Source organism: Salvelinus namaycush, chromosome 24 (genome assembly GCF_016432855.1).
Source record: "Salvelinus namaycush isolate Seneca chromosome 24, SaNama_1.0, whole genome shotgun sequence".
Classification (NCBI taxonomy): Eukaryota; Metazoa; Chordata; class Actinopteri; order Salmoniformes; family Salmonidae; genus Salvelinus; species Salvelinus namaycush.
In genome coordinates, this window is record NC_052330.1 from 16,168,681 (window position 1) to 16,196,660 (window position 27,980).

At 43.6% G+C, this 27,980-nt stretch overlaps 1 protein-coding gene across 1 annotated transcript in view; it reads right to left on the bottom strand.

Annotated features, from left to right (window-relative positions):
- The window catches only part of LOC120019009 (CD2-associated protein-like), a 72,490-nt gene extending 45,507 nt beyond the window's left edge, over positions 1–26,983 (bottom strand). The window contains exons 1-9 of the mRNA XM_038962195.1: positions 26,828–26,983; positions 14,653–14,827; positions 13,634–13,734; positions 12,380–12,500; positions 11,964–12,151; positions 3,970–4,057; positions 3,476–3,570; positions 2,125–2,223; positions 1,926–1,982 (exon numbers count right to left, since the gene is read on the bottom strand). Of these exons, the coding sequence (XP_038818123.1) occupies positions 1,926–1,982; positions 2,125–2,223; positions 3,476–3,570; positions 3,970–4,057; positions 11,964–12,151; positions 12,380–12,500; positions 13,634–13,734; positions 14,653–14,827; positions 26,828–26,881 (978 nt within the window). The 5' untranslated portion in view covers positions 26,882–26,983. The remainder of the gene's footprint in view (positions 1–1,925; positions 1,983–2,124; positions 2,224–3,475; positions 3,571–3,969; positions 4,058–11,963; positions 12,152–12,379; positions 12,501–13,633; positions 13,735–14,652; positions 14,828–26,827) is intronic.
- Between the last annotated feature and the right edge of the window lie 997 nt (positions 26,984–27,980).

The following is a 27,980-nucleotide window of genomic DNA, read 5'->3' on the forward strand; positions in this document are numbered from 1 at the left end:
CCCAAACATTTTTTGAAGGAACATTTCCTGTGAGGAGTCTTAGCTAAAGACAAGATTAAAACTGTGAGAGCTCAGAAACTACAGTTGAAGTCGGAAGTTTACATTCACTTAGGTTGGAGTCATTAAAACTTGTTTTTCAACCACTCCACAAATTTCTTGTTAACAAACTATAGTTTTGGTAAGTCAGTTAGGACATCTACTTTGTGCATGACACAAGCAATTTTTCCAACAATTGTTTACAGACAGATTATTTCACTTATAATTCACTATATCACAATTCCAGTGGGTCAGAAGTTTACATACACTAAGTTGACAGTGCCTTTTAAACAGCTTGGAAAATTCCAGAAAATGATGTCATGGCTTTAGAAACTTCTGATAGGCGAAATGACATAATTTGAGTCAATTGGATGTGTACCTGAGGATGTATTTCAAGGCCTACTTTCAAACTCAGTGCCTCTTTGCTTGACATCATGGGAAAATCAAAAGAAATCACCCAAGACCTCAGAAAAAAATGGTAGACCTCCACAAGTCTGATTCATCCCTGGGAGCAATTTCCAAACGCCTGAAGGTACCACGTTTATCTGTACAAACAATAGTGCGCAAGTATAAACACCATGGGACCACTTAGCCGTCATACCGCTCAGGAAGGAGACGCGTTCTGTCTCCTAGAGATTAACGTACTTTTGTGCGAAAAGTGCAAATCAATCCCAGAACAACAGCAAAGGACCTTGTGAAGATGCTGGAGGAAAAAGGCACAAAAGTATCGATATCCACAGTAAAATGAGTCCTATATCAACATAACCTGAAAGGCCGCTCAGCAAGGAAGAAGCCACTGCTCCAAAACCGCCATAAAAAAGCCAGACTACGGTTTGCAACTGCACATGGGGACAAAGATCGTACTTTTTGGAGAAATGTCCTCTGGTCTGATGAAACAAAAATAGAACTGTTTGGCCATAATGACCATCGTTATGTTTAGAGGAAAAAGGAAGAGGCTTGCAATCCGAAGAACACCATCCCAACCGTGAATCACGGGCGTGGCAGCATCATGTTGTGGGGGTGCTTTGCTGCAGGAGGTGCACTTCACAAAATAGATGGCATCATGAGGGAGTAAAATTATGTGGATATATTGAAGCAACATCTCAAGACATCAGTCAGGAAGTTAAAGCTTGGTCGCAAATGGGTCTTCCAAATGGACAATGACCCAAAGCATACTTCCAAATTTGTTGCAAAATGGCTTAAGGACAACAAAGTCAAGGTTTTGGAGTGGCCATCACAAAGCCCTGACCTCAATTCTATAGAAAATTTGTGGGCAGAACTGAAAAAGTGTGTGAGAGCAAGGAGGCCGAGAAACCTGACTCAGTTACACCTGCTCTATCAGGAGGAATGGGCCAAAATTCACCCAACGTAGTGTGGGAAGCTTGTGGAAGGCTACCCGAAACGTTTGACCCAAGTTAAACAACTTAAAGGCAATGCTATCAAATACTAATTGAGTGTATGTAAACTTCTGACCCACTGGGAATGTGATGAAAGAAAGAAAAGTTCTCTACTATTATTCTGACACTTCACATGATTAAAATAAAGTGGTGATCTCAACTGACCTACGACAGAATTTTTACTAGGATTAAATGTCAGGAATTGTGAAAAACTGAGTTTAAATGTATTTGGCTAAGGTGTATGTAAACTTCAACTGTATTATGTATGAATATTTAGAGAAAGCATAAGTTTCAGTCTAAAGTGAGTTATGACTCACAGAGCCCCCTGACAAAGACCACACATTATGGTGGATACAATATCAGCAGAACATTCCCAGGATACCACTCTCATCATAACTGTGTTTTATATCAATGGAAGAGGCCCATATGAATTCTGTGAACATACACCAACACCATGTACTCTAACACAAGCATGTGGACAGCCCAGCGTACCTCTTCTGCTTCCTGCTTGGGAGACAGTTTGACTGATCCTCTTGATGTGGGAGCTGGCTGCAACATGAAGACAGTTTTTAAGAACTAAACATGTATGATCATAAGACAAATGACTGACTTAACACACAGGCTACTACAGGATAAAAGGCAACTAGGGAACACATATGGGTTCTGGCGTTCACTTCCACTTTTATCTTACCTCTTTGTCTTCATCTAACATAACAGCCACAAAGTTGTCAGGAAAGACGCCCTCTTTACCTCTGATCTCCCCTCGCCACCACCCCGGCTCCCCCGTGTCCTGAAACATAATAACTTTACTGGTGAAGCATTTTTCAAACATTATGATGAAAAGGCTAAGATAAAATCACAGAACATCATAATACAGACAGTTGGGAGACGGGAGTCTGAGAAACATTTTAAATGTCTGCATCAGGACATTTTGTAATAAAAAGAAATTCTCCCATCTCCTCTCAATAAACAATGATTATTTTCATTCAATATAAAATCAGCCTCACTTGATGTTAGATGCAGCGTTCACATATGCAGCGTTTACTGTGAATGCAGTCTCCGCGAACGAAGAAACATTGCCTTTAGATTTCAAATCAAGTTGAATGCAGCCCTTGAACATCAATCTGCTTAATGGACACTAGATGGCGCTTAAACAGCTTGATTTACCCGCAGCAAAACATGATCTTTCATAATGTGTCTGCCTTAAATAACAAACCATGATTCGAGAGACACATCATCTCTTAATGGTAACTCAACCTCTCCAGACGGACTAGCACTATGTCTTGACCGCATTCCCAGTCAGGGCATTAATGCTTTTCTTCAGGGTGTGAAATTCAAGTCCCCAGTCTCTGGCCAACATCAAGGGAAGCTAACTGCCATAAATCACCTACTTGCTATGACGACAGCTTCCTCTCATCATACTGCTTCCAAAACATAGCAGGGTGCTCGTTGGTGATCAGCGTTGTGTTTGGAGGGCTTTTTGAAATGGAGAGGTACTATCTGAACTGGTCCAATAAGAGGATAACTCATTTTCTTTTTCTAAATGTCGTCGTGCCGACAAACTACCCAGGTCTACCTAAATCCCAATACAAAGCATTAGGACTAAACACTCAAATCTGTCCCTGGGGTCCTGGTCCAGTCCTTGCTCACAACATTCACCTATGTCACCAGGGAAGAATAGACAGGCAGGGTTGGAGAGTGTGCAGTAGGATGGATGACTATACCTGGGTCTGGTCTGGGGGTAAGATTAACACACTGAGGACCATGGTCTGTGAAGGACCATGTTGACCAGGACCAAATAGATAATGCCCGGTGTTAATATGTGGCACATTTGCCAGGCTTAAAGTGTAGACACAGGGCTGGAAATATAGATCCTCAAAGTTACCTCTTTCCCTTACAAGAGGGACAGTCATGTAGTCTGTTTGAAAACTTTTTTGACTAGCAAATGGAGACTGTTGAAGTAGTAGCAGTAGCTTTAAGCTTCTCCACTGAGAATAGGCTAGGGCCACGGGCTTGTTGCTGGTCAGTGTGGCTTTACTTACCTTACTCAATATCTGTATGACGTCACCATCTTTCAGTGTCAGCTCGTCTTCGTTTGTGGACTCAAAAGCAAAGGTGGCTTTGCAGTATTCTTTTACTGGGGAAGGAGGAACAACACTGCATTTCTCAAGAAGTCATTGACAAACAAACCACACACAGAATACATGAACACGTGTTAAGTAATGGATGTGATATGTTTTTTCCTAGTGATACCATTCCCATTGGCTAATCCTAACCCTGCAATTGGCTTTAAAAAGTTTAACACTTAGCTAGGTAGCAACGGTGTGATTGTAGTTACACATTCCCTCACAATAAAACAATGTATACCCTGTGAACCTACCCTCAATGTAAGAACATGTAAGAATCACAATAAAACACTATACATGTTGTGTTATGATGATCAAGTGTAATGTCTGAGAACGCAACACTAGATGACATTTTGCATAGAACAGTCACTTCTAATCGTAAACACTGGGACTTGTACCCTCTCTCTTACCTTTTGCTTTGCTGTCCCCCTCTGCTTTCAGTGAATCTGTCGTGTTGGAATGGGCGGGCTTTGCGGCAGATGGTAATGATGGGATTGGCTAAAATGAAGCAAACCACAGATGGATTTACTGACATTGGATGGATTTACTGACATTGGATGCACAGCACAATGCCCAGATGGTCTCCACCACATCCCTGACCGGAATGAACACAGAGCCATCAGCGGACTCACTGATTGGTCAACAGACAGTGTGTCAGTCAGCGTGCAGGTCAGTGTTTGTGAAGAGTATGCCAGTCTACTACAGACTATGTCACATGGGTTAAGAGTTATGCTAAAACATATACCAACATCAGAAAGCTTGGGATGGGAAAGAGTCGACATGGAACAGCCTTTGTTAGTTGCGGCGCGAGCAGACAGACAAGTGGTAGAGCCAGGCAGGCCTAAGGTAGTCTGTTTTGTCTCAGATGAAAGGAATTGAGAGCAACAAGCTGTTGAGTCACAAGGAAAGAGAGAGCAGAGAGAGATGCATCTACTGATGAGTGTGTGTGAACGACAGCGTAATGGAATATGCCATCTTGTAAGCTGTGGGACGAAGACTGAACCAACGCTGCCATGACAAAGGAGGGGGGAGAAGGAGGGAAGAGAGAAGAGTTTCAGAGGGGGTTAAATGGATGCTGTAATCGACAGAGTGCTATTAGCAGGACTATTAATGCAAATAAAAAAATCTAAAACTAATCTGGATATGCAGCTGCAGTTTGTCTGTAAACACACCGAAATCTCTCCCTCAGAAACACATCTCACCCAGAAACGTGCTGAAATACTCTACATGAGCAAAAGTATGTGGACACCAACTCGTTGAACATCTCATTCCAAAATCATGGGCATTAAAATATGGAGTTTGCTGCCATAAATAGACTCTACTCTTCTGGGAAGGCTTTCCACAGCGGGGACTTGCTTCCATTTCAGCCACAACAGCATTAGTGAGTTTGGGCACTGATGTTGGGAGATTAGGCCTGGCTTGCAGTCGGCGTTCCAATTCATCTCAAAGGTGTTCGATGGAGTTGAGGTCAGGGCTCTGTGCAGGCCAGTCAAGTTCTTCCACACCGATTTCAACAAACCATTTCCATATGGATCTCGCTTTACGCACGGGGGCATTTTTCGTTCCTTCCAAGATGGCATAGCAGTTCAGACGTCATTTTGTCCTCGTATTGTCGTGTCCTGTATATATATATATATTTACACCTTTCTTCGCATATCTTTTATATATTTTATTATCCAAGAACTCAACTACAAAAAGCTTTCCTGCAACCCGCCTCACCAATTACAGAAAAAAAAAAGTATTATTTACCTCAAATCTGAAAATTCACAATTGAAGCTAGCCAGAAGCTAACCAGAAGCTAGCCAGAAGCTAACCAGAAGCTAACCAGAAGCTAGCCAGAAGCTAGCCAGAAGCTAGCCAGAAGCTACCCAGAAGTTAGCCGGTTTACTGGCTAACGTTAGTATTTCAGCTACCCACGTTTTGTGGTCATCAGCTATTCCTTTAGCTCGATAATCTATCGGCACTTTTGTACAACGCGACTCAGACCAGAACATACCGGACCTATTTTTCTCAATATCCCCAGATTTCAACCGCAAGCTCTGGACATTTACACCTTGATTTCGCTGCTAGCTAGCTGCAAACCGTGTGACTATTGGCTTACGTCGATCCCGGAGCAAACTTAAATTATTCCGGAGCTAGCCAGCTGAAGAGTTCCATCAGCCATTCCTGGGCTACAATCACCTATCCGGACCCGTTTTTTTTACTACAAATGCGGAGCCCCACCGGGCCTTCACGACTGACTACCGACGTTATCTGCCCGAGGGAGTTATCCAACTGGCACCTCCGTCGCGACGTTACCTGAACGCTCATCTGGGGCCCGCTAATCGTTAGCTGTCTTATCGGCTGCTATCTGAATAAGTATATCGGACAATTCTTCTTGGGTCACTATATCTATTTTGCCAATTGGATTGATCCCCTCTACCACACGGAACCCCACTAATCTACCGACGGAAACGCACGAGGTGACTAAAAATAGAACTCCATCCTATGCTATCTTGCTACCGATAGCCAGCTACCCGGCCAGCTGTCTGGATCGCCGTGACCCCAACCAACCTCTACTCACTGGACCCTTATGATCACTCGATTAAGCATGCCTCTCCTTAATGTAAATATGCCTTGTCCATTGCTGTTCTGGTTAGTGTTTATTGACTTATTTCATTGTAGAGCCTCTAGCCCTGCTCACTATACCATATCCAACCTTTCAGTTCCACCACCCACATATGCGATGACATCACCTGGTTTCAATGATGTTTCTAGAGACAATATCTCTCTCATCATCACTCAATACCTAGGTTTACCTCCACTGTATTCACATCCTACCATACTTTTGTCTGTACATTATTCCTTGAAGCTATTTTATCGCCCCCAGAAACTTCCTTTTACTCTCTGTTCTAGACGTTCTAGATGACCAATTCTCATAGCTTTTAGCCGTACCCTTATCCTACTCCTCCTCTGTTCCTCTGGTGATGTAGAGGTGCCCTGCAGTACCTAGCTCCACTCCTATTCCCCAGGCGCTCTCTTTTGATGACTTCTGTAACCGTAATAGCCTTGGTTTCATGCATGTTAACATTAGAAGCCTCCTCCCTAAGTTTGTTTTGTTCACTGCTTTAGCACACTCTGCCAACCCAGATGTTTTAGCCGTGTCTGAATCCTGGCTTAGGAAGACCACCAAAAATTCTGACATTTTCATCCCTAACTACAAGATTTTCAGACAAGATAGAACGGCCAAAGGGGGCGGTGTTGCAATCTACTGCAAAGATTGCCTGCAGAGTTCTGTTTTACTATCCAGGTCTGTTCCCAAACAATTTGAACTTCTACTTTAAAAAATCCACCTCTCTAAAAACAAGTCTCTCACCGTTGCCGCCTGCTATAGACCACCCTCTGCCCCCAGCTGTGCTCTGGACACCATATGTGAACTGATTGCCCCCCATCTATCTTCAGAGCTCGTGCTGCTAGGCGACCTAAATTGGAACATGCTTAACACCCCAGCCATCCTACAGTCTAAGCTTGATGCCCTCAATCTCACACAAATTATCAATGAACCTACCAGGTACCACCCCAATTCCGTAAACACGGGTACCCTCATAGATATCATCCTAACCAACTTGCCCTCCAAATACACCTTTGCTGTTTTCAACCAAGATCTCAGCGATCACTGCCTCATTGCCTGCATCCGTAATGGGTCAGCGGTCAAACGACCTCCACTCATCACTGTCAAACGCTCCCTGAAACACTTCAGCGAGCAGGCCTTTCTAATCGACCTGGCCCGGGTATCCTGGAAGGATATTGACCTCATCCCGTCAGTAGAGGATGCCTGGATATTTTTTTTAAATGCCTTCCTCACCATCTTGAATAAGCATGCCCCATTCAAGAAATTTAGAACCAGGAACAGATATAGCCCTTGGTTCTCTCCTGACCTGACTGCCCTTAACCAACAGAAAAACATCCTATGGCGTTCTGCATTAGCATCGAACAGCCCCCATGATATGCAACTTTTCAGGGAAGCTAGAAACCAATATACACAGGCAGTTAGAAAAGCCAAGGCTAGCTTTTTCAAGCAGAAATTTGCTTCCTGCAACACAAACTCAAAAAAGTTCTGGGACACTGTAAAGTCCATGGAGAATAAGAACACCTCCTCCCAGCTTCCAACTGCACTGAAGATAGGAAACAGTGTCACCACCGACAAATCCACTATAATTGAGAATTTCAATAAGCATTTTTCTACGGCTGGCCATGCTTTCCACCTGGCTACGCCTACCCCGGTCAACAGCACTGCCCTCCCCTCTGCTACTCGCCCACGCCTTCCCCATTTCTCTTTCTCCCAAATACAGTCAGCTGATGTTTGGAAGAGCTGCAAAATCTGGACCCTTACAAATCAGCCGGGCTAGACAATCTGGACCCTTTCTTTCTAAAACTATCTGCTGAAATTGTTGCCACCCCTATTACTAGCCTTTTCAACCTCTCTTTCGTGTCGTCTGAGATTCCCAAAGATTGGAAAGCAGCTGCGGTTATCCCCCTCTTCAAAGGGGGGGACACTCTTGACCCAAACAGCTACAGACCTATATCTATCCTACCCTGCCTTTCTAAGGTCTTCGAAAGCCAAGTCAACAAACAGATTACCGACCATTTCGAATCCCACCATACCTTCTCCGCTATGCAATCTGGTTTCAGAGCTGGTCATTGGTGCACCTCAGCCACGCTCAAGGTCATAAACGATATCTTAACCGCCATCGATAGGAAACAATACTGTGCAGCCGTATTCATTGACCTGGCCAAGGCTTTTGACTCTGTCAATCACCACATCCTCATCGGCAGACTCGACAGCCTTGGTTTCTCTAATGATTGCCTCGCCTGGTTCACCAACTACTTCTCTGATCGAGTTCAGTGTGTCAAATCGGAGGGTCTGTTGTCCGGACCTCTGGCAGTCTCTATGGGGGTGCCACAGGGTTCAATTCTTGGACCGACTCTCTTCTCTGTATACATCAATGATGTCGCTCTTGCTGCTGGTGAGTCTCTGATCTACATCTACGCAGACGACACTATTCTGTATACTTCTGGCCCTTCTTTTGACACTGTGTTAACAACCCTCCAGGCGAGCTTCAATGCCATACAACTTTCCTTCCGTGGCCTCCAATTGCTCTTAAATACAAGTAAAACTAAATGCATGCTCTTCAACCGATCGCTGCCTGCACCTGCCCGCCTGTCCAACATCACTACTCTGGACGGCTCTGACTTAGAATATGTGGACAACTACAAATACCTAGGTGTCTGGTTAGACTGTAAACTCTCCTTCCAGACTCACATCAAACATCTCCAATCCAAAGTTAAATCTAGAATTGTCTTCCTATTCCGCAACAAAGCATCCTTCACTCATGCTGCCAAACATACCCTTGTAAAACTGACCATCCTACCAATCCTCGACTTCGGTGATGTCATTTACAAAATAGCCTCCAAAACCCTACTCAATAAATTGGATGCAGTTTATCACAGTGCCATCCGTTTTGTCACCAAAGCCCCATATACTACCCACCACTGCGACCTGTACACTCTCGTTGGCTGGCCCTCGCTTCATACTCGTCGCCAAACCCACTGGCTCCAGGTCATCTACAAAACCCTGCTAGGTAAAGTCCCCCCTTATCTCAGCTCGCTGGTCACCATAGCAGCACCTACCTGTAGCACGCGATCCAGCAGGTATATCTCTCTGGTCACCCCCAAAACCAATTCTTCCTTTGGCCGCCTCTCCTTCCAGTTCTCTGCTGCCAATGACTGGAACGAACTACAAAAATCTCTGAAACTGGAAACACTTATCTCCCTCACTAGCTTTAAGCACCAGCTGTCAGAGCAGCTCATAGATTACTGCACCTGTACATAGCCCATCTATAATTTAGCCCAAACAACTACCTCTTTACCTACTGTATTTATTTATTTATTTTGCTCCTTTGCACCCCATTATTTCTATCTCTACTTTGCACTTTCTTCCACTGCAAACCAACCATTCCAGTGTTTTTTACTTGCTATATTGTATTTACTTTGCCACCATGGCCTTTTTTGATATTTTTATTTATATATATATATATTTTGTTTGCCTTCACCTCCCTTATCTCACCTCATTTGCTCACATTGTATATAGACTTATTTTTCACTGTATTATTGACTGTATGTTTGTTTTACTCCATGTGTAACTATGTGTTGTTGTATGTGTCGAACTGCTTTGCTTTATCTTGGCCAGGTCGCAATTGTAAATGAGAACGTGTTCTCAATTTGCCTACCTGATTAAATAAAAGGTGAAATAAATTGTCATGCGGAAACAGAAAAGGGCCTTCCCCAAACTGTTTCCACAAAGAAGGGAGCACAGAATCGTCTAGAATGTTATTGTATGCTGTAGCATTAATATTTAATTTCACTGGAACTAAGGGGCCTAGCCTGAACCATGAAAAACAGCCCCAAGACCATTATTCCTCCTCCACCAAACCTTACACTTGGCACAATGCATTGGGGCAGGTAGCGTTGTCCTGACATCCGTCAAACCAAGATTAATCCGTTGGACTGCCAGATGTTGAAGCATGATTCATCACTCCAGAGAACGCGTTTCCACTGCTCCAGAGTCCAATGGCGGTGAGCTTTACACCACTCCATCCGACACTTGGCATTGCTCATGGTGATCTTAGGCTTGTGTGCGGCTGCTCGGCCATGGAAACCCATTTCATGAAGCTCCCAACAAACAGTTATTGTGCTGACGTTGCTTCCAGAGGCAGTTTGGAACTCGGTAGTGAGTGTTGCAATCGAGGACAGAAGATATTTTACGCGCTACGCGCTTCAGCACTCGGCGGTCCCGTTCTGTGAGCTTGTGTGCCCTACCACTTTGCGGCTGAGCCGACGTTGCTTCTAGATGTTTCCACTCCACAATAACAGCGCATACAGTTGACCGGGGCAGCTCTAGCAGGGCAGAAATTTGACGAACTGACTTGTTGGAAAGGTGGCATCTTATGACGGTGCCACTTGAAAGTCAGAGCTCTTCAGTAAGGTCATTCTACTGCCAATGTTTGTCTATGGAGATTGCATGGCTGTATGCTTGATTTTATACGCCTGTCAGCAATGTGTGGCTGAAATAGCCGAATCCACTAATTTGAAGGGGTGTCCACAGACTATATATACATGAGTATCTCCCTTCGAAGCACACAGAAATATCTCATTCAGAAACACACTGAAATTTATTCCACAGAAACACCTACCATTGAGACACACTGAAACATCTACCTCAGATATGACGCCAGGAAACTAGGTCAGTCAGAGGGAGCAGGGAAACTGCCTGCCTGCCACCCAAACAATTAGCGAACAAAACAAAGCTGAAGAGGGAAAAGGTTGACAAAGTAAGCCAACCCACACTACACTGCGCCACCTCTCCCAGGACTTAAACAAACACTCAGGGGATTCCAAAAGGCCAGCGACACCTATGATTACTCCTTCACGCAACACTAAACAATACTGACTGTGTAAAGGTGGCTGAACTCAGAATGTTAGCTAATGTAAACAAGTTCATAAACCAATATTATCCAATGTTAAATTATTTCGTACACCAGCATTGGTGTCAATGCAATCCATTTCTGACTTTTGTGATATGATTCTCAGTATCAACATGCTAACCATAAACAGTGGTGTAAACTACTTAAGTAAAAATACTTTTTACTTTTTTTTGGTATATGTACTTCACTATTTTTGACAACTTTTACTTCACTACATTCCTAAAGAAAATAATGTACTTTTTACTCCATACATTTTCCCTGACACCCAAAAGTACTTGTTACATTTTGAATGCTTAGCAAGAGAGGAAAATGGTTAAATTCATGCACTTATCAAGAGAACATCCCTGGTCATCCCTACTACCTGATCTGGCGGATTGACTAAATAATGTTTGTAAATTATGAGTGGAGTGAGCCCCTGGCTATCCGTAAATTTAAAAAAGAAGAAAAATCGTGCCGTCTGGATTGTTTAATATAAAGAATTTGAAATTAGTTATACTTTATCAATTTCATTGACTTTGATACTTAACTATATTTAAAACCAAATACCTTTACTCAAGTAGTATTTTACTGGGTGACTTCCACTTGAGTCATTTTCTATTAAGGCATCTTTACTTTTAATCAAGTATGACAATTGGGTAATTTTTCCCACCACTGACCATAAACATTCCTTACTAGTTTTATACAGTTATCTAACATATGACAGTTGAAAACTTTTTGGACATTTAAAAGCATGCCCCTCTTCCTCTCAATTGTGAATTAGTTCTCAGAGGACTTTGGCATATTTTAAGGGGAAGTATTTAAGCCTTATCGGGACCTGTTGAGGTCCATGACACCCTGAGTTCACAGACAGGCATCTCTCAGTCCTGGCTCAGCTCACTTACTTTGTCTTTCTTCTCTTCTCCCTCTGAGTTGGGCAGGCGGACCTTCAGCTTGACTGAGCCTTCCCTGAAGATGTCCCCGAAGCCCACCCCCCGGATCTTCTTGGGCTGGGCGATCACTCCGTTGCCTGGAGAGGGGTGGATGGGGGAGGTGGGGGTGGGGAGAAGCAGAGCTTCTTTACCGCTACCGTCTGTGGGAAGGACACAATGTAAAATGTGAATGGAAGAAAACAAAAACGTGCAGTAGAAGAACACACACGCTCGCCCACATACACAAACACTATAGCCTCTTACCTAGACACAATAATACAAACAGAAGCCTGGAAATCCAGCAAAAAAACTAAATCCTTTAGCAGCTCTAACTTGTTATGACATGCTCTGATTGAACACGAGTCACGCTCCGTTAGCTCCATTATTACCAGTTTCATCTGTTACGTCGTTCGTTTCTTCATCTTCGTTTGTCTCAATCTCTTTGACGAAGTTGGAGGGGAACAGTCCTGATTTGCCGTTCATGGTTCCACTCCACCAGCCTTCCTCTACCTGGAACAACCAATCAGAACCCTCTGAATACCTGATGTACACATCTAATCACCTTAGAATAATATACCATATACATCACCAAGTTCCAACATTAGCCTATAGCCTAAGGTTATTCTGAGCGATTTGTGCTTTTTTGAGGTCAGTTTGGTTATAAAAAATATTTTTTTTTTTGTTGTTGTTATTCTGTTTTTAAACATTCAATTCATTATGCATTATGTGGGTTAAATGCTGTAACACAGAATAAAACGATGAATAAAAGTCCCATGATGGTAGTGACTGCCCATTACTGCTTATCACGTATTAACCATCATTTATTCACATGACTTATATTTCAGTTGTTGTGTACATTACATTTGTTTTATTTGATTACTTGTTTTATTTCATTCCAAGTCACCCATCTCTACAGAGCTGCTGACTATGCTGTCTGTCAAAATCCCCTTTTTAGTAGTTCAAAGTAAATAAGGTATACTTTTATGACTGCTGAAAACCAACTATCAATCACTTAGATCATGTATTTTCAGGTAGAGATACCTCACGAAGCAACTGCTCTCTATCCCCTCAGTGTTTTGCCCCACACAGACTGGACAAGTAGGTGTGCAATAGTTTATGGTCATTGTAGTTAATTACCACGTTTTCTACGCTAAACTATGCAGAATATTGGCCTGTTGGAAACTACAACTCCCTACAGTTTTGGCTTGATGTCATAAATCGCCAGAGAAAACTGTGCATTGAGCTGACTAAAAACTAAAAAAACTAAATGGAATTCAAATAATTGAACAGATCAATTAGTTGTCCAAAAAGCGGAAAACAACAAAAATGTTGTTAATCTCTCAGCTCTACCTAAAGAACTATTAGCTGTGAGTTAGGATTTGCATCCAATGTAAATATGGTCATGTGTAAACACCATTAGGCTGTAAATTAGTTACAGAAAGAGCATGGCAATTTCTCTTTCATTCTCCCATGCAATCCTAACCTCTACAACTTCAACAGACAAATCAACTCTAAACAGAAAAATGTGTCTAACACGTTTAATAAAGCACAGGTAAGGTAACCCAATGCAGGAAAGTCATTCATTACAAGCAGCATATGTAAATAGCAAAATGTAGGGCAGTGTAAAGAAGCACTAGCCTCACCTCCTCATTGATGTCGATGGTATCCCCTATCTTCAGCTCGAGCTCATCCTCGTTCTGGGGCACGTAATCAAACAGCGCCTTGCACTGCCGCTTCTTAGACACTGCAACAACAACAGAAGACAGGAGAAGGCTGGGAACACCAGTTACATCAGTCCATTCGCTGCTCAATAGGTCGACTAATGGCATCAACATCCTGGAAGCGCGTGCACGGGTGTTTGTTTATGATGTGTTTATACACCCTGGTGTGCATGAGGGCAGTGTGGGAAGGGTGTCTGGATCCAGGAAGTGGAGGAGGAGAACACTCCTCTCCTGCTAGGAGCACTATGGGACTTTTCAGCAAGGTGCTCCTGTGGCAGGACACGCCCCTCTGAACAAGCACAGCTGCACACAGGGGCTGAGTTCCAATAATATCTCCTTTCTTCTGAAGGGTACACTCATTCACTTCTTCCCACAAATCTAAAAGCATTGGATTGGAGGAGGCATGGGCTAGTGGGAGTTTCCTGCAGAGACGAACATGATTATCAGAAGTTCGTCATCTCCACTTTAATGCTGCATTTCAATAGGGACTTGACCTTCATGTAAACCCTGCTGCTGTCGACACAATTCAATCAAGTTCTATTCACCAATGTCACACAAGAGAATGTGTGTATGCTATACAAAGGCTCGATGTGGAAGAAAAGCCTCCATGACTAACAGACAGACATGCAAATACAGCAGCAGGAAATATAGGCTATATCCAGTATGCACCTACAATCCTTTTAATACATTTGACACACTTCAGAGGACAGACATCTGATTTCCTTCCTTCCACAGTTTTGGGAAACATGAAATGAAAGCAGTTTATTCTGAGAGTTATATGTGTTGGTTCCCTCTGTGTGCAGCAGGCTTTAGCCTATGGCAGATTAAGTCCACAGAAATGAATGGAAGACCCTGGGCATTCTAACTAGTGTTTCACTTAGTGCTTCAGTGCAGACAACATGTGATTATAAAGATGAAAGCACAGCCAGCGCACAACCTACTCTTCTTGAGTCCACGGGGCTGTGAGTGTGGCTGGAAGCCCCCAGCTGGGAATCCGTAGGTGCTCATCCTCTGGACCAGGTTGGCCACGTTCCCTGCACTCTTCTCTCTCCGCTGGGGCAGCTCCTCCTCGGCCTCCTCCTTTGTCACGTTCACCTCCTTGGGCTCCTTTACCTCCTGCCACCACACACACACACACACACAGCAGAGAGGGCAATGATTATTTTAGGCTATATTACAAGAGGAACAGTTGCACATTTTTGTGGAACAGTTCCATTTCAAATAATGTTTTTGTTTCTCAATCATTGTCACGTGGCTAATCATAAAAATCTGAATGAAAATGATCTAAAAGTTAAAATTCAACTAAAGTGAGAGCACCGGCCTCTGCCATGTGGACACATTGATACACCGAGATCTATTGGCAACTAAATAAATTAGGGCATGGAACTCATAGCATATAGACCAATGAAGCAGTAGGCCAATAAATTCCATTGTCAACTAAGTAAACATACATAAAGACGACAAAAACATGAAAATTCAGGTTCTTTCAGTAGCCTTCATCTTTCTACTCAGCCTGTCTGCCTGCAATTCTGTCTAGACTTGAGTTTCTCTTTTTATCAATTCCCCATTACGTCTGTTTACTTTCTGGTGATGGATGTAATGGAAATTGATCAAAATAAACAAACAAACAAACAAAGGGCAAACAATTCACACAATGAAACAATGAATGCGCAAGAATTGGCGGGAGACAGCTGAACCATTCTGGAGAGACACTCGCCTATATCTTCGCCACGCACCCCTCCCTTTCCTGTCTAAAATGTTAATTATATGCAAGACACATTATCTTCACACATACAGTGCATTTGTAAAGTACTCAGACCCCTTGGACTTTTTCCACATTTTGTTACGTTACAGCCTTATTCTAAAATGGATTAAATACAAAAATAAATCCTCAATCTACACACAACACATGTTTTTGCTCTGTCATTATGGAGTATTCAGAAATGTTAGCAAATTTATAAAAAACTAACCGAAATACCTTAGTCTCATAAGCATTCAAAGCCTTTGCTATGAGACTTGAAATTAAGCTCAGGTGCATCCTGTTTCCATTGGTCATCCATGAGATGTTTCTACAACATGGTAGGAGTCCACCTGTGGAAAATTAAATTAATTGGACATGATTTGGAAAGGCACACACCTGTCTATATAAGATCCCACAGTTGACAGTGTGTGTCAGAGCAAAAACCAGGCCATGAGGTTGAAAGAATTGTCCGTAGAGCTCCGAGACAGGATTGTGTTGAGGCACAGATCTGGGGAAGGGTACCAAAACATATCTACAGCATTGAAGGTCCCCAAGAACACGGAAGACAGCCTCCATCATTCTTAAATGGAAGAAGAGTTGGCCATCCGGCCAAACTGAGCAATCGGGGGAGAAGGGCCTTGGTTAGGGAGTTGACCAAGAACCTGATGGTCACTGACTGAGCTTCTGAGTTCCTCTGTGGAGATGGGAGAACCTTCCAGAAAAATGACCATCTCTGCAGCACTCCACCAATCAGGCCTTTATGGTAGAGTGGCCAGACGGAAGCCACTACTCAGTAAAAAGCACATGACAGCCCACTTGGAGTTTGCCAAAAGGCACCTAAAGGCCTCAGACCATGAGAAACAAGAGTCTCTGGTCTTTGGCCTGAATGCCAAGCGTCACATCTGGAGGAAATTGGCACCATTCCTACGGCGAAGCATGGTGGTGGCAGCATCATGCTGTGGGGATGTTTTTCAGCAGCAGGGACTGGGAGACTAGTCAGGATCGAGGGAAAGATGAATGGAGCAGAGTACAGAGAGATCCTTGATGAAAACCTGCTCCAGAGTGCTCTGGGGTGAAGGTTCACCTTCCAACATTACAACGACCCTAAGCGCACAGCTAAGACAACGCAGGAGTGGCTTCGAATGTCCTTGAGTGGCCCAGTCAGAGCCCGGACTTGAACCCGATCGAACATCTCTGGAGAAAATTTCTAAAAACCTGTTATTGTTTTGTCATTATGGGGTATTCTGTGTAGATTGATAATGGGGGAGGTGGGGGGACGTAATCAATTTAAAAATAAGGCTGTAACGTAATAAAATGTGAAAAAAGTCAAGGCGTCTGAATACTTTCCGAATGCACTGAGATGCTTTTCACTGACAGCCGCAACTCAATAATCATCTAAACTTATTGTCTTGCGGGCTTCCCAAATAGGCATAGGCTTACAAGCTTGTGATTTGAAACAATCCACAGCAAAATATTTTAAAGAAGCTAATGATCCATGATTCCTCTGTGGCTAAGTCATGCTTTCTGGTGAAGTATTACTAATGATTTTATCTGTTTCTGTACAGACAGGAGTAATCATATCATTTTGAAAAATGTATTTCAATTCACTTCCCGAGCCTATTGGACCTATGAAAGAATTCCTCATGTGCCGTTTCTCTCCTGGTCTTTTCATATCAACTTTCTTTCGTTGTCCAGAAGCCAAAAAGGCACAATCCTAGTAATAGCAACCAATCCTAGTTGTTGCATCTAAGTTTCTAACAGAGATTTTAATCTCTGTCACATATGGAACAACTCTCATCAGGTGCATGGTTCAGAATAGTGTTTTCCTATGAATGTTTAAAAATGATGTTTCATTGGCTGCTTCATTAAAGGAGTTGCATGTACTGTTAAGAAGAATAACCATAATCTAAAAGTGATATGTCATTCTGAGCACCGTAGGAGGACGCACTTATGGATTACGCACCCAATGCATATGGGTCCGGTAAATTTCTCAAAATGGCCAGTAAACTAAAATCTTCCCGGGTCACGTTGTCCGGCGCAACACTTTCCTAGCAGAAAACCTGCGCCACACCGGCAGTCATTCAGTCATGAACGCAGTCAAATCTCCTATGTGCTCTGTACATGGCGCTGATGTGTTGTAAGTACCCAACTCGCTAATGAAAGTCAGGTCACTAGTGGCCTGGTATTGTCCCTCTAATCACTCTGACGTCAATGCACATGCAATCTAAAATCACATCAAACACTTATCAAAACAGTATCATGCTTATAAAAAGCCACCGTTATGCTACATTGTGATCGAACAATTTGAAGAAAGACATTTAACAAAAGGTTGCAACTGAGTGGAAAACATGTTTTTTGTGTCTCCGGTTTAAAAAAACAATTTGACAGCGCTTTCTAAGGTGACGATTAAAACAAAGCATTTAAGATGTCACATGTAGAACCCCCAAACATATATTAGAGCTTATGCATAGGCCTATACGAGCCCAAGCAACAACAAAAATTATTGTCCCATTATACAATACATAGCCTAATAAACTACTATATATTACGCACAGCAGAATTATTATTTTATTGTGTAAGATGTCTTTGGTACATAATTGGTCTAGCCTATAGGCTACACCAAAATTAAACAAACTAGTTATAGCCGTTGAGTGTGGACTGTATTATTATCGATAGTGCAGGGTGGCTTACAGAGTATAGTTAGCCTACAATTACAGTGAATTTGTATTTGATTTTGAATAGTCTAGTAATAAGGCATTTGTTATATTTTCCATAATGAACAGGCTGACACTACCTTTAGCTACATAATGATGGTTGCCATTTAAAAAAAGAGGATGATCCCAGCCCCCCCCTATACACACACATGTATTTATTTCTCAGCTGCTAATATTAAGCACATTGCTCAGCTGTAAAACCAAAATGAACCGTTGGAAATTGCAGCCTCCATTCGCCATTCAAGTACATACAAATGACATGTCTTTTCCCCCCTGCCCTTGTTCCTGCCCATTTGATAAGGGCGTATTTTAAATTGAAATTAATTTCACATATTAGTAAAGACAAGATGAAATTGAGAATAGTCTGATGGGTGAGAATATGATCACTTGATGAGAGAACAGTGTGTGCATCCTGAGGCAAGAAACAGAGCGCAAGCTTTTTTTGCAACTTTTTCCAAATCATCAATATAGTTGCATCATGCTGCCCATACAGTATATGTTTTTCATTTCTAAAGACATTAAGGATTGTATCATTCACAACTAAAGTGGTCAAATAACTCTAAATCTAGCATATAGGACTTGTTTTAAATGATCAAATACAATTTTATTGGTCACATGTGCCTAATACAACAGGTGTACACTTTACCGTGAAATGCTTACTTACGAGCCCATTCAACAATGCAGAGTTAAAAAGTAAAAGAAATATTTGCTAAATAAAATAGGAAATAGTAACACGATAAAACAATAACAAGGCTATATACAAGGAGTACTAGTACTGAGTTAATGTGCAGGGGTACGAGGTAGATCACACACTATATACAAGGAGTACTAGTACTGAGTTAATGTGCAGGGGTACGAGGTAGATCACACACTATATACAAGGAGTACTAGTACTGAGTTAATGTGCAGGGGTACGAGGTAGATCACACACTATATACAAGGAGTACTAGTACTGAGTTAATGTGCAGGGGTACGAGGTAGATCACACACTATATACAAGGAGTACTAGTACTGAGTTAATGTGCAGGGGTACGAGGTAGATCACTTTTACGCTCATACTCTAGCTCATATGCTATTCTGTTCTTCTGAAACACATTTTGTTCATATCATAATGCTTCTTTAGACCTGCCTAAAATAAATAATGGAGTTATTGTGATGCTTTATATTAAATGGATTGATTTATTATTTTATTTTTTAAATGTAGATGTTCCAAAAGCACGCATCAGTGGCTTGTAGAGGCCTGGAGATGCCAAACGTGTTTATGTTAATTAACGGTCATTACTGTGACACCGGCAGTTACTTGCATGACATTTACCGCCTGACAAAATGTCATGATCGCCACAACCCTGAACACAAAACCTACAATCATGAACTGATATAGCCAAAATATCTGAGGCCTTCATATTGAACTTGTAAAGTAACTTTCACAGGCCAACCATGTATAGGCTCTCACTTCATCTAACCCTAACATTTAAGTTTATGTTAATGTTAGCAGATTCAACTCAGTTGCTGGGCAGGGGCTCTGTTGAGCGGCAACTAGCGTGGGCGGACTGGAGCTCCGACTTCACATAAAATGATGTTTTAATCAAAAAATTCTGATTATCCAAATAATTAGTTTTGGATAAAAACAGTATTTTAAAATAAAATTGTATGGGTCACATGCAACGAATACTACAGGTGTAGACTTTACCATGAAATGCTTACTTACAAACCCATTCCCAACAACGCAGGATTAAAAAGTAATTTATGTTACATCGGCGCTCCAGTCCACCCACAGTAGTTGTTACGCAACTCCATCGTAAATTGTTGAGTTTAGTAAATTGTTAAGTCATATTACAGACTACTACTGTTCTACTTGCAAGGTTGTAAAGAACAACTACTATTGGAGTTCAAGAGGCACAAAGTCCAACCATGTCAAGATTTGAATAGTGTGTCGTGGGGGGAAGCAGCCAAAGGCTAAGTTCATGTAGGCCAAGGTTTCCCTTTAACTGCCCAGGTGGAATCAACCATTTTGTAGTTCACGCCCTCAGAATTGCTATGATTCACCGAGCTGAGCAGCAGGAAGTACACAGGGTCATTCCTCCTCAGAGCACTTTAACAGACTCCTCATAAACATACAAAAACTCACAACAACTGGACTCCTCATACACAATCACACTATTGATCTACTGTACTAAACGTTTGCTGACACAGGTCTCTCACCTTAACATTTCCACAGCATTAACCACTATAATAACTGATACAATATAGTACATGCTCTGAGTGAATGTGTGAGTGTATGCTTTACTACTCCGTGGACCTCTCTGCTCATGTTGAGACCTGCTTCCTTTCCTCTCCAGCTCAGGCCATTGAGCAGGGCTAGGACAGCAGCCAGCCAGCCAGCCACAGCCCGCTCCACTCACCCTGCCAGAAACTCCCAGGAACGCTGTAAGGAAGCACTATGGAATCGCTCCCAGTCTCTAGTGGAGTCCACCTCACTGAACAAATGAGAGCTATGGCAACCTGCTTTTGAAACTTGCTTTGCAAAGTCTTCACATGCTGAATTTACATCAAACGATCATATTACAGACTACTACTGTTCCACTTGCAAGGTTGTAAAGAACAACTACTATTGGAGTTCAAGGGGCACAAAGTCCAACCATGTCAAGATTTGAAGCTGCAAATGACCAAATACACTCAACAAAAATATAAATGCAACATACAACAACTTCAGATTTTACTGAGTTACAGTTCCTATAAGGAAATCAGTTAAATGAAATAAATAAATTAGGCCTTAATCTATGGATTTCACATGACTGGGCAGGGGTGCAGCCATGGGTGGGCCTTGGCGGGCATAGGCCCACCCATTTAGCAACCAGGCCCACCCAGTGGGGAGCAAGGCCCAGCCAATCAGAATGAGTTTTTCCCCACAAAAGGGCTTTATTACATACAGAAATACTCCAAGGTGCACCTGCGTAATGATCATGCTGTTTAATCAGCTTCTTCATATGCCACACCTGTCAGGTGGATAGATTATATTGGCAAAGGAGAAATGCTCACTAACAGGGATGTAAACAAATTTGTGTACAAAATTTGAGAGAAATATACTTTGTGTGTGTATGGAACATTTCTGGGATTTTTTATTTCAGCTCATGAAACATGGGACCAACACTTTACATGTTGCGTTTATATTTTTGTTCAGTGTAGATGATTGTTAAGTTGTGACTGTCAGTGAAAAGCAGAGAGACCCAGCCAGGCATATCAGAATTTAAAAAAATACAAATCGCAGAAAAACTGTTCGAAAAGCAAATGGCTATTGCACCAGCGGAGAACATTGGCCAAATCCCTGCTGAGTGTGCATATTCACTGTCTTGATCATTGGGTCTGTGCCACTTTTGTTTGTTTTTGGACAATAATATCCTCCTCCAGGTTAGATGGACGTCATATGTGACTCCTTTCAGAAAACTAGGCGTATGTTGCGTGTCACTACTTCACAGGAGAGCCACTTGAACGTAAACTTAAAAATAAAAATCGAAATAGTTTTGGGGGAAGAATTGTCTTCTGGAACATTGTGAACTTTCATGTGCCTTAATAACAAACGTGTATGCCATCTGTAAATAGGAATACAACTTAATTTACAAGACTAGTTGGTTTAGCCATGGAAAAAGCGAGCAACCTTCCCGCTAGTCATGATTGGCTGAGATAATGAGGGGGCTGGACATGCCTAGAGAGGAGTTCAGATTGGTCTGCCATGTAGCACGCTTCTGTCTATAATATGAGTTGGTCAGTATGTAGGTAATCCTTTCTAACGTGGTTTTTTTGAAAAATATAATGTAGTAGATCTCCATAAGTATTGCTCTCCACTTTCTGGAGGACTGAGTTTTGAAAATCAGTGGAATTAGAGTATGATAGCTAAGGAGAAGGAGAAAATTCTGGCATTTGATTGCAAATATTCAGATGGAGTCAAAAAGAGAACACACAGAAGGCTGTTGAATAAAACGCCTGTCTCCGGATTACATCTTCAAACTAAGGGAAACAATGGCATCCGTGAAAGAGATGGAGAAGCGTCCATTGATATATGCGGGTAAGATAGTCTAGCTAGCTACATTTTCAGATATTAGACATTTCTAATTTTGTCAGAAAGTCATTTTCATTTCAAGTTAGCTAGCTAACGTTAGGTGTAGTAATATTATGTATAGTAATATTATTCAAATCTCAGAGCCATTTGTATTGCTAGTTATATCTTAATGTTAACTAGCTAACATTGAACCTGGTTGGTTAGCTACCTTCATGCAGGGTAGTAATGTTATGAGTTGGAATTATGGTTCATTGTTTAGCTAGCTAGCTAGCTACATGTCTAAACAAAAGACTCCACTATGCAAGTAACTACACTGCTCAAAAAAATAAAGGGAACACTTAAACAACACAATGTAACTCCAAGTCAATCACACTTCTGTGAAATCAAACTGTCCACTTAGGAAGCAACACTGATTGACAATACATTTCACATGCTGTTGTGCAAATGGAATAGACAAAAGGTGGAAATTATAGGCAATTAGCAAGACACCCCCAAAAAAGGAGTGATTCTGCAGGTGGTGACCACAGACCACTTCTCAGTTCCTATGCTTCCTGGCTGATGTTTTGGTCACTTTTGAATGCTGGCGGTGCTCTCACTCTAGTGGTAGCATGAGACGGAGTCTACAACCCACACAAGTGGCTCAGGTAGTGCAGTTCATCCAGGATGGCACATCAATGCGAGCTGTGGCAAAAAGGTTTGCTGTGTCTGTCAGCGTAGTGTCCAGAGCATGGAGGCGCTACCAGGAGACAGGCCAGTACATCAGGAGACGTGGAGGAGGCCGTAGGAGGGCAACAACCCAGCAGCAGGACCGCTACCTCCGCCTTTGTGCAAGGAGGTGCACTGCCAGCGCCCTGCAAAATGACCTCCAGCAGGCCACAAATGTGCATGTGTCTGCTCAAACGGTCAGAAACAGACTCCATGAGGGTGGTATGAGGGCCCGACGTCCACAGGTGGGGGTTGTGCTTACAGCCCAACACCGTGCAGGACGTTTGGCATTTGCCAGAGAACACCAAGATTGGCAAATTCGCCACTGGCGCCCTGTGCTCTTCACAGATGAAAGCAGGTTCACACTGAGCACATGAGCACATGTGACAGACGTGACAGAGTCTGGAGACGCCGTGGAGAACGTTCTGCTGCCTGCAACATCCTCCAGCATGACCGGTTTGGCGATGGGTCAGTCATGGTGTGGGGTGGCATTTCTTTGTGGGGCCGCACAGCCCTCCATGTGCTCGCCAGAGGTAGCCTGACTGCCATTAGGTACCGAGATGAGATCCTCAGACCCCCTGTGAGACCATATGCTGACACATGCACATTTGTGGCCTGCTGGAGGTCATTTTGCAGGGCTCTGGCAGTGCACCTCCTTGCACAAAGGCGGAGGTAGCGGTCCTGCTGCTGGGTTGTTGCCCTCCTACGGCCTCCTCCACGTCTCCTGATGTACTGGCCTGTCTCCTGGTAGCGCCTCCATGCTCTGGACACTACGCTGACAGACACAGCAAACCTTTTTGCCACAGCTCGCATTGATGTGCCATCCTGGATGAACTGCACTACCTGAGCCACTTGTGTGGGTTGTAGACTCCGTCTCATGCTACCACTAGAGTGAGAGCACCGCCAGCATTCAAAAGTGACCAAAACATCAGCCAGGAAGCATAGGAACTGAGAAGTGGTCTGTGGTCACCACCTGCAGAATCACTCCTTTTTTGGGGGTGTCTTGCTAATTGCCTATAATTTCCACCTTTTGTCTATTCCATTTGCACAACAGCATGTGAAATGTATTGTCAATCAGTGTTGCTTCCTAAGTGGACAGTTTGATTTCACAGAAGTGTTGACTTGGAGTTACATTGTGTTGTTTAAGTGTTCCCTTTATTTTTTTGAGCAGTGTATTTCAATAGAATGTTTATGATGTCAATGAGACAACTGTCGATAGACGTAGCTTGTAAATTCGCTATCTACTCCGATTTCAGAGCGCACTCATCTGTGTGCCAGAGCGCAAAATTTACGAACGCTCAAAACCCGTTGAATATGTCCAGTGTCAGGATAAATTGGCAAAAAATATTAATTAAATAGTTGCCAGCAGTAAAGTTGCAGTCACCAACGCTCTGGATAACACAAAAACAGCCTAACCAGCTCTGCTAGAGCGAGTAAAATGGTCAGTGAGCTGTTCTCTCATTTGTGTCTGGAAGTCGCCAGCCAGCTAGCCAACGTTAGCCAGTTAGCCTGGGTGCTTGACTGCTGTTAGGCCAGGATGCTCAGATCAACCCTACTTTTCAGCCAGAGCGTCTAGTGTGCGCTCTGAATGCTCCGAGAGCGAAATGCTCTGAATTTACAAACGGCCAATCTGACAACACTCAGTCTATGAATGCCCAGAGCACACTCTGGCACCTCAGATTAAATGTACGAACACATCTGTAGTATAAGGCGGCCTTTAGTCTTCAAATATTTGGTTGTTTAGTACATAGCCTCACATGTGAATCTTGAAAGAGATGGGTGGGGCTAAAGCTTAAAATGGTGTAAAAGATGCTGAATGGGTGTAGACAAAGAAGAGCTCTCCAGTAGGTACAAAACTTCATGGGTCATTTTCTCAAAAGTAAGGTTGCAAGTTTATCAACTTTCAAAGCAGAATTACTTTCCCATTGTTCCTCAACTGTCATGTATGATATACAATTTTCTATTTCCGAGTCTCTACTTCTATCCAACGTAAAAAAAAAACACAATTTCAAATTATGCTACATAAGGCCAAATCGACAGTCGGTCGGTCAAATATTGTATTTGTGTCTCCCCTTTCGTAGGCCAATTATATGTATTTTTGAAATGTAACCTTTATTTAACTAGGCAAGTCAGTTAAGAACAAGTTCTTAGTTACAATGACGGCCTACCCCGGCAAAATCTGGACGACACTGGGTCAATTGTGCGCCACCCTATGGGACTCCCAATCACGGCCGGATGTGATACAGCCTGGATTCAAACCAGGGACTGTAGTGACGCCTCTTGCACTGAGATGCAGTGCCTTAGACCCCTGCGCCACTCAGAAGTCCAACATCGATCAGACAACATTCTTTTTATTCATCTGGGTGTCCCGTACCAGTAAGAAATTAAACCTACTTTCACCCCTGCTCTTCCCCGCTCCATCCGCTTCCTGGTTCACACATGCTGACTGGGTATTTTCACAGCAAAGGAAGAGGAGACAGACAGGAACGCTGTGTGTGTCCTGCTGACTGGCTGCTTCTCTCACACTGGACAGCAAGACTCTTCTCTACTGGGCGGCAGGTAGCCTAGCGGTTAAAGCGTTGGGCCAGTATCCGAATCGCAGGTTCGAATACCCGAGTTAACAAGGTGAAAAATATACCGATGTGCCCTTGAGCAAGGCACTTAACGCTAATTTGCTTCAGGGGTACCGTACTACTATAGCTGACCCTGTAAAACAACACATTTCACTTTTTTTACTCCTGTTTCAGGAGAGACCAGCGTCCCAACCAGTGTCCTGACTCCTGAATTATAAAACTATTTTAATAAGATTCATTCAATCCATAAAATAAAGACCAAGTCAAGAGTGACGGCAAGGAGTTGAGAGTCCTCGGGAGGAGCCAGACTGCTGAGAGGGGGGAGAGAGAAGGAAAGACATCCTCCTCTGGCTGACGCTCAGCTCTATCCCAAGAGAAACAGCCATTCTCAGAACAATAACACTTTCTAAGAGTTTAACGCTGACTTGTACAACTCACTGTGGTGAAGCTGAACAAACGGCAAATGTACCAGACACAAAAAATACCTAACTTTTCTTGCATAATTGGCTGCTATTTCCAACAACCACATATTGAGGAAAGGAGTTTCTTTCCTTTTCTCCCTCCTCTCCTTGGAGAGCCAAACAAACAGATTTAAGCCTCTGAGGTGTCAAAAGTGCAAACTGTGACAGCACCGCCAACACCCAAAACATCAAGACCTCCGCTGGCAAAGAGCAGTTGTTGATTATAATACACACCTCAAAGAACCCTGTCATGTTGATGTTTAGTAAAGACGAGTAAATCCCTTACCGACTCCTCCAACTCAGACATGATTTCCTGGGAAGAACTTTTAGTCTCAGACAGTCACAGAAGCACTTATAGAGGAAGAAAAATAGTCTCAGTGTCCGGGAGCAAAGTTCAGTTCAGTACAGTGAGATATCCCTCCTCAAAGCTACCAGACTTCCTATCTCACTACTCTGGATTACAGCCAGGAGGGAGGGACAAGGGAAGAGCAGCCGCTCTCTGTGACTTCATCACAACATTCTACTACTAGCTCGACGTACAATTTGCAATGAGTACCATGACAACCGCATTTCATATTAGAAAGAGAAGTGTACGCATGTCTTCAACGGAAACACCAGATTTCATGGTGCACTAGGGTTTACAAGTCCCAAATGTGCAAATAGTACTCTGTAGTTGGTAAAGCATGGAGCTTGCAACGCCAGGATAGCAGGTTCAATTCCCAGGACCACCCTTACGTCACTTTGGATAAAATAACTGCCTGCTAAATGGCATATATTATAATACTGTTAGTGTAACTGTCAACACGGAAGTTGTTTTGGGTCAGTGTCTCAATATTGTTTAAAATGGGGAGAGGCTCTAAATCACCTTGACGAAGTTGTCAGGGAAGAGTCCTCTCTTCCCGTTGAGGTCTCCCTCCATCCATCCCTCCTCCTCAATCCTGCGGACGTTCCTGATCACGTCTCCCAGCCTCAGGGTCAGCTCATCTTCATGGAGGGCATCATACTCATACTCAACCACAACCTCTACTGGAGAGAAGGAGGTAGGGCGGGAGGGAGAGAGGGCGGGACCAAGAGAGAGCGGGCGGGCAGAAGCGAGAATGGGCGGGAGATATTGAGGGAGAGAGGGAGGGACATATTGAGGGAGTGGGGGGGGGGAGAGAGAGAGAGGGAGTGGGGGGGGGGGGAGAGAGAGAGGGAGTGGGGGGGGGAAGAGAGAGAGAGGGAGTGGGGGGGGAAGAGAGAGAGAGGGAGTGGGGGGGGAAGAGAGAGAGAGGGAGTGGGGGGGGAAGAGAGAGAGAGGGAGTGGGGGGGGAAGAGAGAGAGAGGGAGTGGGGGGGAAGAGAGAGAGAGGGAGTGGGGGGGAAGAGAGAGAGAGGGAGTGGGGGGGAAGAGAGAGAGAGGGAGTGGGGGGGAAGAGAGAGAGAGGGAGTGGGGGGGAAGAGAGAGAGAGGGAGTGGGGGGGAAGAGAGTGAGAGGGAGTGGGGCGGGGAGAGAGAGAGAGGGAGTGGGGCGGGGAGGGAGAGAGGGAGTGGGGGGGGAGAGAGAGAGGGAGTGGGGGGGGAGAGAGAGAGGGAGTGGGGGGGAGAGAGAGAGGGAGTGGGGGGGAGAGAGAGAGGGAGTGGGGGGGGAGAGAGAGAGGGAGTGGGGGGGGAGAGAGAGAGGGAGTGGGGGGGGAGAGAGAGAGGGAGTGGGGGGGGAGAGAGAGAGGGAGTGGGGGGGGGAGAGAGAGAGGGAGTGGGGGGGGAGAGAGAGAGGGAGTGGGGGGAGAGAGAGAGGGAGTGGGTGGAGAGAGAGGAGTTACCAATATAACAAAACAGAGATCGCTGACACATTGTCATGACATGTAGAGGTATGACAGTCCTGAAGCCTTGCAACAGCTAGACTATACGGAGGCATCACTGCATACAAATCATGACTGCAATTGTGCATACCGACTCTTCACTCAATGACATTGATCAGACCTGCATGCTTGTTAAAATGCATTTTATTTTTTATTTAACTAGGCAACTCAGTTAAGA